The 13,789-nt window shown below is 38.3% G+C and overlaps 1 protein-coding gene across 5 annotated transcripts in view; it reads right to left on the bottom strand.

The window, feature by feature from the left end:
• The window catches only part of CFAP70 (cilia and flagella associated protein 70), an 88,594-nt gene that overhangs the window by 19,847 nt on the left and 54,958 nt on the right, over nt 1-13,789 (bottom strand). For all 5 annotated transcript variants that reach the window (XM_079899289.1, XM_079899291.1, XM_079899290.1 and 2 more), the window contains 4 exons: nt 12,704-12,829; nt 10,515-10,648; nt 10,278-10,393; nt 9,855-10,079 (listed from right to left, as the gene is read on the bottom strand). In XM_079899289.1, coding sequence (XP_079755415.1) covers nt 9,855-10,079; nt 10,278-10,393; nt 10,515-10,648; nt 12,704-12,829 — 601 coding nt within the window. The remainder of the gene's footprint in view (nt 1-9,854; nt 10,080-10,277; nt 10,394-10,514; nt 10,649-12,703; nt 12,830-13,789) is intronic.

The following is a 13,789-nucleotide window of genomic DNA, read 5'->3' as shown; positions in this document are numbered from 1 at the left end:
AAACAAATGTTTTAGGAATAAAAATAAAAAGCAATGCTGGTTAGGAAATGATCAGTGCCAGCTGGTTCTGAATCAGAAGAGGTCACTCTCAGCTAGAGAAAAAGATATGGCTTTGAAAAATAGGTAGAAGTTGGATAGGTAGAGAGGTAGGGGCTAAAGCATGGAAGTAGCAAGGTAATTATTTTTATGGGTATTGAGGATTGCATAGTAAAAATTAAGGAAAGGTAGGTTGGGGGCTAGACTGTATTGATATTTGAATGCTAGGAGTTTTCTTCTGTAGGAAAAAGAAGAGGTTTACAATGAAGAGTTTTGAGCAGAAAAATCAGAGGATGAAAGTGGGATTTTATGAAGATTACTCTAGCAGTACTATGCAGCAAGGAGAAAAAAAATGTTGATGGAGACAAAGAAGTCTGTAATAAGGCTGTTATAACATTCTGGATATTGGTAATGGAGAGTAGTGTAAATATAAAAGGAAGATGTAGGGAGCATTTTGAAAGAAAACCAAATGGTCTGGGAAATCAACTTGATATTGGGATCGGGGGAAGCTCAAGCAAGCAAGCAAGAAGAAGCAGGGATGACTCTGAGATCATGAGCTTGGGTGCGTAATATAATGATGTAGAGTCAGTTTGAGATATGAGGAGATGAGTTAACTAGTGGAAAAATCCAACTGCTGGATTCTGGAGGGATGTCAAGGTTAAAGATAGAAATCTGGGGCTTCCCTGGTGGCGCAGTGGTTGAGAATCTGCCTGCCAATGCAGGGGACACGGGTTCCAACCCTGGTCTGGGAAGATCCCACATGCCGTGGAGCAACTAGGCCCGTGAGCCACAACTACTGAGCCTGCGCATCTGGAGCTTGTGCTCCGCAATAAGAGAGGCCGCGACAGTAAGAGGCCCACGCACCGCGATGAAGAGTGGCCCCCGCTCGCCGCAACTGGAGAAAGACCCAACACAGCCAAAAATAAATAAATAAATAAAAATTATATTAAAAAAAAGATAGAAATCTGACAGTTATCAGAAGTGAAAATAGAAACTGTGAGGGTAGGTGAGCTCCTAGAAAGTACGACAGTATTACTGGGAAATGATTACATCTAATGGGTATGACAAGAAAGTGAAGCAATCAAAGGAAACCCAAACTATTGGAGATGGAGTTAATCCAACATGTATTTCAAGAAAAGAGAATGGTTAAATATGCAGACTGATCATTGAGAAGTGATAATCTTAATGAAAAAAATGAAACTGGAGAGGTGGCCAAAATGGCAGAGTAGGAAGACCCTGAACTCACTGCTTCCCATGGACACACCAAAATTACAACCACTTACAGAACAACTATCTAAGAAAATGACACGGAGACTAGAAGAAAATATTTTCCACACCAAAGACTTAAAAAAGGAACCACAGTGAGATGGTAGGGGGGACAGGGACATGGTATAGTCAGGACCCACACCCTCAGGTTGGTGACCGACATACAAGAGGAATATCACAATCATAGAGGTCCTCCCCAAGGAGTGAGGGGTCATAGTCCTATATCAGGCTCCTCAAACTAGGGATCCTGAACCAGGAAGACAAGCCCCCAAAACATCTGGCTCTGAAAACCACTGGCACTTAGGATCAGGAGAGCTGAAGGACTACAGGAAATAGAGACTCCAATTTTAAAGGGAGCGCACAAAATCTCTCATGCTCCCAGTCCCAGTGCAGAGGCAGTAGTTTGAAAGAAGCCTGGGTCAGACCCACTTGCTGATCTTGGAGAGCCTATTGGATGGCAGGAGGCAACTGGTACTCCCTCTGGGGATGGAGACACTGTTGACAGCCATTTGGGGATCATTCTACCATGATAACACTGGTACTGGCAAGTGCCATTTTAGAATCCTCCCGCTAGCTTACTACCACTGGGGACTGAACCCACCCACCAGGGGGTTGGCACAAGCCATGAGCCCTCCTGGAGCTCACAGACAGCTGCACAGGGATACAGCCTAGCCCACCAGTGGGCCAGCACCAGCCCCAATTCCCGCCAGGGCTGCACAGCCAACCACACAGGAAGCCTACTGTGCCCTCCATTGGGCCCTCAGCCACCACATGAGGCACTGCCTCACAGACAACTGGGCCAGGGCCCAGCTCCGCCTACCAGCATGCCCACATTAGTTCACCTTGCCACAAAAGAAGAATGCATGCAGCCTACATACAGGATACCTCTAGAGCACATAGCTCTGGTGACAAGAATCGAGTGCCCTGCTGGGCCCCATTGGACATCTCCTACATAAGGCCATTTCTTCAAGATTGGGAAGTGTAACCAACTTACCTCCCTACCACACAGAAATAAACAGAGAATTGGGCAAAATGAAGAGACAGATGAATATGTTACCAATGAAAGAACAAGACATAACCTCAGTAAAAGAACTAAAAAAAGTGGAGATAAGCAATCTTTCCACTTCTTTGAATCATCTTCAGTTGCCTTTATCAGTTTTTTATAGTTCTCAGCAGATAAGTCTCTCACCTCCTTGGTCAGGTTTATTCCTATGTATTTTATTTTGTTTTCTTTTTTGGATACGATTTTAAAAGGATTGTTTTTTGTTTTGTTTTGTTTTGACTTTCCCTTTCTGATATTTCATTGCTAGTGTAAAGAAATGCAACAGATTTCTGTATGTCAATCTTGTATCCTGCTACCTTGCTGAATTTGTTTATCAGTTCTAGAAGTTTTTGTGTGAAATCTTTAGGGTTTTCTCCATATAGTATCATGTCATGTGCATATAATGACAATTATACCTCTTCCCTTACAATCTGGATACCTTTTATTTCTTTTTCTTGTCTGATTGCTGTGACTAGGACTTCCAATACCATGTTGAATAGAAGGGGTAAGAGTGGGCATCCTTGTCTTGTTCCAGATTTTAGTGGGAAGGCTTTTAGCTTTTCACCGTTGAGTATTATATTAGCTGTGCGTTTGTTATAAATAGCTTTTATTATGTTGAGATATGTTCCCTGTATACCTACTTTGGTAAGACTTTTTATCATGAATGGATGTTGAATTTTGTCAAATGCTTTTTCTGCATCTATTGAGATGATCATGTAGTTTTTGTCTTTTCTTTTGTTGATGTGGTATATCACATTGATTGATTTGCATATGTTGAACCGTCCTTGTGAACTTGGGATAAACTTGGTCATACTGTATGATCTTTTTTTACGTGTTGTTGGATTCGGTTTGCTAATATTTTGTTGAGAATTTTTCATTAAATACAAAGTTAAAAGAAAAGATATGATAACTATATAAGCAGAAATCAATAAAATTAAAATTGAAAATTAATAGAGAAGATTAATGAAACCAAAAGTTGGCTCTTTGAAAAGATCAATAAAATCAATAAGTCGTTAGCCAGGCTAACTAAAAAAAAAAAGAAAGAAAGAAAAAGAGGACATATTACTAATATCAGAAATGAAAGAAGAGACATCACTACAGATCCCATGGACATTAAAAAGGTAGTAAAGGGCTTCTCTGGTGGTGCAGTGGTTAAGAATCCACCTGCCAATGCAGGGGACACGGGTTCGAGCCCTGGTCCAGGAAGATCCCACATGCCGCGGAACAACTAAGCCTGTGTGCCACAACTACTGTTCCTGCACTCTACAGCCCACAAGCCACAACTACTGAACCCTCGTGCCACACTACTGAAGTGCACGCACCTAGCGCCCATGCTCTGCAACAAGAGAAGCCACTTCAATGAGAAGCCCACACACAGCAACAAAGAGTAGCCCCCACTCGCCGCAACTAGAGAAAGCCCACGTGCAGCAATGAAGACCCAATGCAGCCAAATAAATAAATAAATTTTTTAAAAAGATAGTAAAGGAATATTATGAACACTTATGTGCCCACAAATTTAATAACCTAGATGAAATGGACCAACTTCCTAAAAATCATAATCTTCCAAAACTTACACAAGGAGAAACAGACAATCTGAATAGGACTATATCTGTTAAATATACTGAATCAGTAATTAATAACCTTCCAATACAGAAAATACAAGGGTCAGATGGGTTCACTGGTGAATTCTCCCAAACATTTAAATAAGAGATTATACCATTTCTATACAATATCTTTAAGAGGACAGAAGCAGAAGGAATACTTCCTAAGTCATTCTATGAGGCCAACATTTTCCTAATACCAAAACCAGACAAAGACTTTACAAGACAAGAAAACTACAGACTATTATCTCTCATGAACATAGACTCAAAAATTGTCAACAAAATATTAGCAAATCAAATTCAACAATATATAAAAGAATTATACACCATGGCCAAATAGGATTTAACGTAGGTATGCAAGGCTGGTTGAACTTTCAAAGATTGACTAATGTAATCCAGAATATCAACAGGCTAAAGAAGAAAATCATATGATCATATCAATAGATGCAGGAAAAGCATTTGACAAAATCTAACGCCTCTTCAAGATAAAAACTCTCAGTAAACTAGGAATTGAGGGAAACTTCCTGGACTTGATTAAGAATATCTACAAAAAACTATAGCTATCATCATACTTAGTGGTAAGAAACTTGAAGTTTTCCCACAAGGTCAGAAACAAGGGAAGGATGTCCCTTCTCACCACTGCTTTTCAACATCATACATTATACTGTAAGTCCTGGCTATGCAACAAGACAAGAAAAAGAAATAAAAGAAATACAAATTGGGAAGGAAGGAATACAAATTGAGAAGGAATAAATACAACTGTCTTTGTTTGCAAAAGATATGATTGTCTATGTAGAAAGTCCAAAAGAAGTGACCAAAAATACTCCTGGAACTAATAAGCAATTATAGCAAAATTGCAGGATACAAGGTTAATATATAAAAGTTAATCTATATACCAGCAACAAATAAGTGCAATTTGAAATTTAAGCACAACACTATCTATATTGGCATCCAAAAAATGAAAAACTTAGGTATAAATCTGACAAAATATATACAAGTTCTGTATAAGGAAAACTACAATCTATGATGAACTAAATCAAAAAAGAACTAAATAAATGGAGAGATAGTTCATGTTAATGGATAGGAAGATTCACTATCATCAGGATGTCAGTTCTTCCCAATTTGATCTATGGATTCAATGCAATCCCAATCAAAGTCCCAGAAAGTTATTCTGTGGATATCAAAAAACTGATTCTAAAGTTTATATGGAGAGGCAAAAGACACAGAACAGCTAACATAATATTTAAGGAGAACAAAGTTGGAGAACTGACCCTACCTGACTTCAAGACACACTATAAAGCTTCAATAATCAAGACAGTGTGGTACTGCCAAAAGAATAGACAAATAGATTGGTGGAACAGAATAGGGAGCCCAGAAATAGACCCACATTAATATAAACTAATCTTTGACAAAAAAACAAAGGTAATACAATTGAGCAAAGATAGACTTTTCAGCAAATAGCAGTGGAACAATTGGACATCTACATGCAAAAAAATGAATCTAAACACAGACATCATAACATCACAAAAATTAACTCAAAATGGATCACAGGGCTTCCCTGGTGGTGCAGTGGTTGAGAGTCCGCTTGCAGATGCAGGGGACACGGGTTCGTGCCCCGGTCCGGGAGGATCCCACATGCCGCGGAGCGGCTGGGCCCGTGAGCCATGGCCTCTGAGCCTGCGCGTCCGGAGCCTGTGCTCCGCAACGGGAGAGGCCACAACAGTGAGAGGCCTGCATACCGCAAAAAAAAAAAAAAAAGGATCACAGAACTAAGTATAAAATGCAAAAACTATAAAACTCCTAGAAGATAACATAAGAGAAAACCTAGATGACATTGAGTATGGCTATTTAGATAGAACACCAAAGGCATGACCCATGAAAGAAGGAATTGACAAGCTGGACTTCACTGAAACTAAAAACTCAGGCTCTGCAAAGGACAATGTGAAGAGAATGAGAAGACAAGCCATAGGACTAGGAGAAAATGTTTGCAAAAGACACATCTGATAAAAGACTTAGTCAAAATATACAAAGAACTCTTAAAACTAACAATAAGAATATAAAGGACTTGATTAAAAAGTGGCCAAAGACCTTAACATACATCTCACCAAAGAAGATATACAGATGGCACATAAGCTTTTAAGATACTGCATATCATATGTCACCAGGCATGGTGATAATGGGGCAGAAAGACTATGCATGTGTGGAGGCAAGAAGTATATGTGAAATCTCTATACTTTCCTTTTAATCTTGCTGTGAACCTAAAACTGCTCTAAAAAATGAAGTGTATTTAAAAATAAAAGATTAATATGAAAAATCATACTCTAATAAATTTTTAAAACTAGATGAAATTGATGAACTCTTAAAAGTATAAAATACCATGAATAACACAATAAGAAATACAGAATGCAAATTCTTAAAGATTAAGAAAATGAAATGATAGTCAATACCTCCTTTGCCAAAAACCCCAGGTCCCAGTTGTTTTATGGTTGAGTTCTGCCAAATGTTTAAGTCAAAATCAACTGTATCATATATAAGTTGATACAGAAGAGCAAAGGAAAGGTGCCAAATAATCTTGATTATAAAAATAGACGACAGGGGGCTTCCCTGGTGGCGCAGTGGTTTAGAGTCCGCCTGCCAGTGCAGGGGACATGGGTTCGTGCCCTGGTCCGGGAAGATCCCACATGCCGCGGAGCGGCTGGGCCCGTGAGCCATGGCTGCTGAGCCTGTGCTCCGCAACGGGACAGGCCACAACACTGAGAGGCCCACGTACCGCAAAAAAAAAAAAAAAAAAAAAAAATAGACGACAAAAGAAAATTACCATCTATTTCATTTATGAACATAGATGCAAAGATCCAAAATAAAGCATTAGCTATTCAAATCCAAAGGTATATTAAAAACTAATACATTATGATCAAGTAGGATTTCCAATTATTGCAAGAATTGTTCAATATAAAAGAAATCTGTCAATGTTGTTCACTGTATTAATAGATAAAAGGAGAAAATTATTTTTTTCAACTGATGCAGAAAAAGAATTTGATAAAGATCAACACCTATTAATGAAAAAAACTCTTTGGAAATTAAGAATAGAAGAGATCCTCCTTAATTCTGTAAAGGTTTTTCAGAAAAAGCTTACAGCATATTTTACATTTAATAGACAAACTTTAAACTCATTCCCCTTAAGACAGGAAAGAAGACAATGCTGAACAACACAACTAATATACAACATATTATTGTAGATAATAAAAAGACATGAGTAGTATGAGGATTGGGAGGAAAACGTACACTGTCATTATTGGCAGATGATATGATAATCATATTCTGGAAAAAAATAACAGAATTAATAATCTATTTGAATCAATAAGAGTCAAATAAGATTGTCATATACAAGTTCAATCTAAAAAACAACAGTATACACTAAAATCTAAAATGTAGAAAATCAACAGCATACACTAAAAAATACAGCAATAACCAACTAGAAAACATAATTAAAATAAGATACTATTATGATAGCAATGGAATCTATAAAATATCTATGAATTACTTAAACAGGGCCTCACTGGAAAAAAATGTTATAACTTTAATAAAGAACCCAGAAGATGACCAGAGTAAATGGAGAGATCCTCCACACACTTGGATGTAATGGTTTAATAATATGTAGATGTTAATTAGCCCTAAATTTATCTATAAATTCAATACAGTCCAAATAAAATTTCCAACTGGATTTTTAATGTACTTGATAAACTCACTATAAAATTCATACAGATGAATAAACATTCATGAATAGGTAAGTCAGGTATAAAAAAGGCAAGTAAATGGGAGAACCTCATATGTCAGATACGAAGGCATACTATAACACCACAGCAATAAAAAGAGTGTGATATTGTTTTAAGATCAGACAAATGAGACAGAACACAGAGCTCAGAGACATATATACCTTAAATCAAAGGATAAAAGATGATGGTTTAATAGACGGTTTTGAGAAAACTAGATCTATATGTGGAGAAAAATAAAATTTGATGCCTACCTTGCATCACAGTCAAAGATGGAATCCTGATAGATTAAAGATCTAAGTAGGGACTTCCCTGGTGGTGTAGTGGTTAAGAACCCGCCTGCCAATGCAGGGAACACAGGTTTGAGACCTGGTCTGGGAAGATCCCACATGCCGCGGAGCAACTAAGCCTGTGCGCCACAACTACTGAGCCTGCGCTCTAGAGCCCGTGAGCCATAACTACTGAGGCCGCGTGCCACAACTACTGAAGCCCACACACCTACAGCCCGTGCTCCGCAACAAGAGAAGCCACCACAATGAGAAGCCCGCATGCTGCAATGAAGAGTAGCCCCCGCTCACTGCTACTAGAGAAAGCCCACGTACAGCAACGAGGACCCAAGGCGGCCAAAAATAAATAAATAAAATAATAAAAATAAATTTTTAAAATGATCTAAATGTAAAACTAATATTATAAAGTTAATTGAAGAAAATGTGACTTGAGGCAAGAACTATTTAAACAAAACTTCAAAGGCACAAAACTACAAAGCATTTGGAGAGTTGAACAACACAATCAACTAATTAAACCTACTTATAGAGCACTCCACTCAATGACAGCAGAATACACACTCTTTTCAAGTGTATATGGGATCAAGACAGATCAAACACTAGACCATAAAACAAGTCCAAATAAATTTAAAAGGATTCAAATCATGCACAGCACATTTTCTAATCACAATGAAATTAAATTAGAAATAAAAAACAAAGACATCTGGAAAAATCCCCAAATATTTAGAAAATAAAAAACATACTGTTAGATAACCAAGGGTCCCAGCTATTCAACTTCTAAATATTTACCCAAGATAAGGAAAGTATATGTCTATACAAAGACTTGTACACAAATATCCATAGCAGCTTTATTTTAATAGTCCCAAACTAGAAACAACCCAAATATATATCAACAGGTGACTAAATAAACATACCGTGGTATCTCTGTACATCAGGATACTATTTAGAAATAAAAAATGACGAACTACTGATATGGGCAACAACATGTTTGAAACTCAAAATAATTAGGCTTAATGGAAGAAGTCAGACAAAAAAGAGTATATACTGTGTGATTCTGTTTAATTCTAAAATTCTAGAATATGCAAACTCATCTACAGTGATAGAATATGCAAACTCATCTATAGTGACAGAAAGTTGACTGGTGGTTATCTGGAAATAGGAGCAAGAGAAAGAGATTACAAATGGGCACAAGGGAAGTTTGGGGGATTTGGGATATGTTCATTGTCTTGATTGTGGTGATGTTTCCATGGGTGTGTTCATATGTCAAAACATCAAATTGTACATTAAATATGTGCAGTTTATGAAATGTCCATTATACCTCAAACTGTTGAAAATACATGTTCACAAAATAACAATGTACAATAACTTATAAATAAAATAACATATGGAAGAAACACATAAACAAAAATACACACATTAAATACATTAGAATGACTGATTTCCTAAAGTGGAGGAAAGGAGAATGTCAATGAAGAACAGGAAAAAAATACAGTGTATAAATAAACAAATAAATTTAACAATCACAAGAATGGGACCTTACATACTGGGGAAGAGAGTGAGGGGAAAAAGAATGAAATTTACTCAGCTAAAATGATACCCCTTTTAGGGATACACAGAGACAGTAAATTCTCTAAGTCTCAAAAAACTGAATAGCAACAAGTAGAAGCTTCCAACTTTCTGTCACATGAATGAGGAAACACTTAGAAGGACTCTTTCCTGGTATCCCTGGAACAACTCAAAACTCCACCTTCTCATTCATTTAACAGCTATTTACTGAGTACCTACTATGTGCCAGGTCCTACTCATAAGGCCAGTAATTTTTTCCAATAGCCACTCATCATCTCCCTGGTCCTACCTGCTGGGACTTCCACCTTGACTGCTGCTGTAGAAGAACCACTGGTTATTCCCCAAGGGCCTAAACAGGAGTCGTCTTTCCCTCCTTCTTCAACATACTCCACAGTACCGGTGCTCCTCTGCTTTGTAACTTGTGCCTGAAGCACTCGTGCCTGAAGCTGTTTGAAGGCTTCATGAAATGCCATTTCCATTCGAATATCATTGTTTTGAATTTCATAGTACAAGCCTGAAGAAAAAAAGATGTTGAAATAAATGTGACTAATTTCCCACCATCATATGCTGAAGAATGACAACATTTCACTTAAATTTCCCACACTTTTACTAAAGTTTAAGAACTACACAATGAGCCATTTAAGAGTGGAAAGAGAAAGGGAAAATCTTCTAATGAAAGAAAACACATTCATATCACAGGAAAATATCAAACCAAGTAAAGTCCAGGCTACAACATTAGTTGGCTCCAAGCAAGTAGCATCTTCAAAGAAAATTTCTGCCTGTTCATAGTTCTCCATCAGGACAGCCAGGACACCACACAGCAACAAGCTGAGAAAAGACCACCAATATGATTAACAACATGGTCCCATGTCACAGTCATGGAACGAAGACAATTTCATATAGAAGCTTATCTGCTCCTACTCATTCCTTATCTCCCTTCCAACCATACCTGTGGATATGATTCTGGTTCAGGGAAAGGGCTTTCCGAAAACACTCTTGTGCTTTGATATTGTCTTCAGTTAGGAGGCAGAAGGCACCGTAGTCCAGCCAGTGCTCCAGGTTCTGGGGCTCACGAACCAACCTCTATCACATGAAACATCAGGAGGACCAAGGTTATTGTGACGCTATGTCATATTCTTTATGCACACAACATCACACAGTAAGCACTCCATAAATACTATAAGCTCTATGAAAGTAGAAACTATGACTAAGAAGTCATAGAACAGTCCAAATGCCTAGAACAGTCACTTCTCTGGCTTATAGTATGTGGTCAATAAATATTTGATGAAATAATGTAAAAAATGAATCCTCAACTCATTGCTTCCTAGTGTCAGTGTTCTGGTCATCATACGCTCATCCAATTACTTGGGAACCAAAAGGTTCATTTTATATTTCATTTTAAAGATTTACATATAATCATTTCTGTCACAGTCTTGAGAATGCAAACATAAGCTTATCCACAAATACGTAATAATAAAAGCAACTCATAATGAGTTAAAACTATAAAACATTGCTGAAAGAAATTAAAGAAGACATAAACAAATGGAAATACATTCCATGTTCACAGATTGCAAGACTTAATATTGTTAAGATATCATACAGTCCAAAGCAATTTACAGATTCAATGCAATATCTATCAAAATTCCAATGCTGTGTTTTGCAGAAATATAAAAGCCCATTCTAAAGTTCATATGGAATCTTAAGGGACCCTGAATATCCAAAGCAATGTTAAAAAAGAGCAAAACTGGAAGACCCACACTTCCTGATTTCAAAACTTATAAAGCTATAGTAATCAGCCTGATACTGGTATAAAGACAGACATAGAGACCAAGGGAATAGAACAGAGAGCCCAGAAATAAATCGTAGCATATATGGTCAAATCACTTTTGACAAAGGTGACAAGACCATTCAATAGGGAAAGGACGGTCTTTTAAGCAAACTGTGCTAAGAAAACTGGATATCCACATGCAAAGATTGAAGTTGGACCCTTACCTAATACCATATACCAAAAATAACTCAAATGAATCAAAAACTTAAATGTAAGACCTAAAACTATAAAACTCTGAGAAGAAAACAGGGCAATAGCTTCACAACATTGGATTTGATTTTTCCTCCAGCTGGCTATGTTCCCATTAAGTACACATTTTCCCCTCTCCCCACACCAAAACCTTTGCACCAGAGGAGGGGTGTCCTGAAGCAACTGGGGCCCATGTGCATACAGAGGTCCAATGCACTGCCTGTGTAGGCATCAGTGGCTCTTCTCAGATGCAACCCAGGGTCGAGTCTTTTCCCTGGTTGTGGTCCCCAGATCCAATGCTGCTGTGGCATGGTCTAAGTGGGGCTGGAACATTGGCTTGGCCTGGGCCCAGGTGCATGGTGAGGCAGCCATGGGAAACCTGGCAGCCAGTAGGGCAGACCTATCTCTGCCTTGCCTCAAGGGCAAGCCAGGACACTTGCACCCCTCAGGAGCGGAGTCCAGGCTTCTCCAGCCTTTTTATCCGTCCCAGCAGTCCTCCAACCAGCCAAGGTGGCTTGTCTCCTCTGCATAGGAACCCAGGACTGGGATACCCAGTCTGTGGCTTGACCTACTTACTCCCCAGTGTGGGTATACACCAGTGCAATCTCCCCTTTCCTCTGAGTCCCCTCCGAGGGGCACAGATCCTAACCAGATCTCCCTTTCTACTTTTCTTCCCCTTCTACTCAATTGTGTGTGTATCTTTCTCAGAGCCTTGGTTGTACAGGAGTCCTTCTGCCAGTTTCCAGTTAGTTTTCACTGAGAATTGTTCTACATGTAGATGTATTTTTAATGTGTTCGTGGTGGGGAAGTGAGTTCCATGCCCTCTTACTTTGTCATCTTGATCTCTGCCTCTCGAGGTTCATTTTCTGCATATGGATAACCAATTGTTCTAACACAATTTTTTGAAAAGACTATCCTTTCTGCATTGAATTTGTAAACAACTTTGTTGAAAATATAATGGCCTTATTTGTGTGCACCTATATTTGGACTCTGTTTTATTGATCTATGTGTCTATCCTTTCACCAATAAGGTTGGATTTTAAACAATCAGAAACTACTCTTTATTATACCCATATTGTACAAATAGCAGTAATGACAACCACCAGAAAGATGTTTAATTACCTCTTCATAGTACACTGTTGCCATTTCATAGTTCTCATTGACTTCTGCTTCAAATGCAAAGAGTCGAAGCTGTTCACTGCTGGTATAAATGGTTGAAGGAGTGCCTTGGACATCATCTGGCATGGCCTTGTCATCATCAAGATATTAGGCAGACGAAATGAAGCAATTACAAGTAGAGAAGTTTTATAAGAATAAACCAAATGTGAGACTCTAGTCAAGATGTCAAAAATGATATTGAGGTTTCATACAGTCTTGCCAATACACTAAGAGAGTGAGAGTGAACCAAAGGATGAATATCAAGGGTGAAACAGAATCTCAGGGATCTGAGTACCAACAGTCTAAGCTCATGGAAGTGAGTAAAAAATTATTCAGGGCACAACTGCTCTCTTCAACCCTTAGGGCAGCCAGAATCCCTAAGTCACTTCTAACCTCAAACAGCTTCTTTCACTTTCTCTAGTGTACAGACAAATATTATCATTTTTTAGGTGTCATGACATGAAAAGGGTTGGCAAGAACTAGCTAGAGTCTTTAAACATCAAGAAAACACGAGCCCAGGGTAAATCTTTGGCAGCTACATCTACGTTTTCAGTGGGATATATAGACAGATAGATTCTACAAAGGAGACATTTTAGAAATAGCCAGAAAGGTAGAAGGAAAAATAATATATCCTATATACCCAGATAGGAAACCAAGTCTGGTAATAACAAGTAATCTCTTGGGCCAGACGCTATGGCCAGGGAAGACCCCCACCCCACCCCACCAAATTCTTTAACTACAAATAAAAATAATACCACTGACTTGAACAAGTCGAGTTACTAAGGAATGTGAAGAGTAAAGCTAAATTTGAGATGGGCCAAAGTAAGCTTTTGATCATTGATTAATGCCTCTGTTCTTTGTTCTTTTTAATTTTGGTGACTTTGACCTCCAAATCCCTACAGCAACACACTGCCATGCCCAAACCAGAAATATTATACCTCTAATATCCACTCCCCAAACCCACATTGCAAGCCTTCTCCCTTCTTGTCATTTAGTCCCCTTAAAACTCCTCTCTGACTTCCAATATGCTGATCATTTCCCAAATGGATA

Source organism: Stenella coeruleoalba (genome assembly GCF_951394435.1).
Source record: "Stenella coeruleoalba genome assembly, chromosome: 16".
Taxonomy (NCBI): Eukaryota; Metazoa; Chordata; class Mammalia; order Artiodactyla; family Delphinidae; genus Stenella; species Stenella coeruleoalba.
The sequence above is the reverse complement of the archived record's forward strand: the minus strand, read 5'-3'. Positions and strand labels throughout refer to the sequence as shown.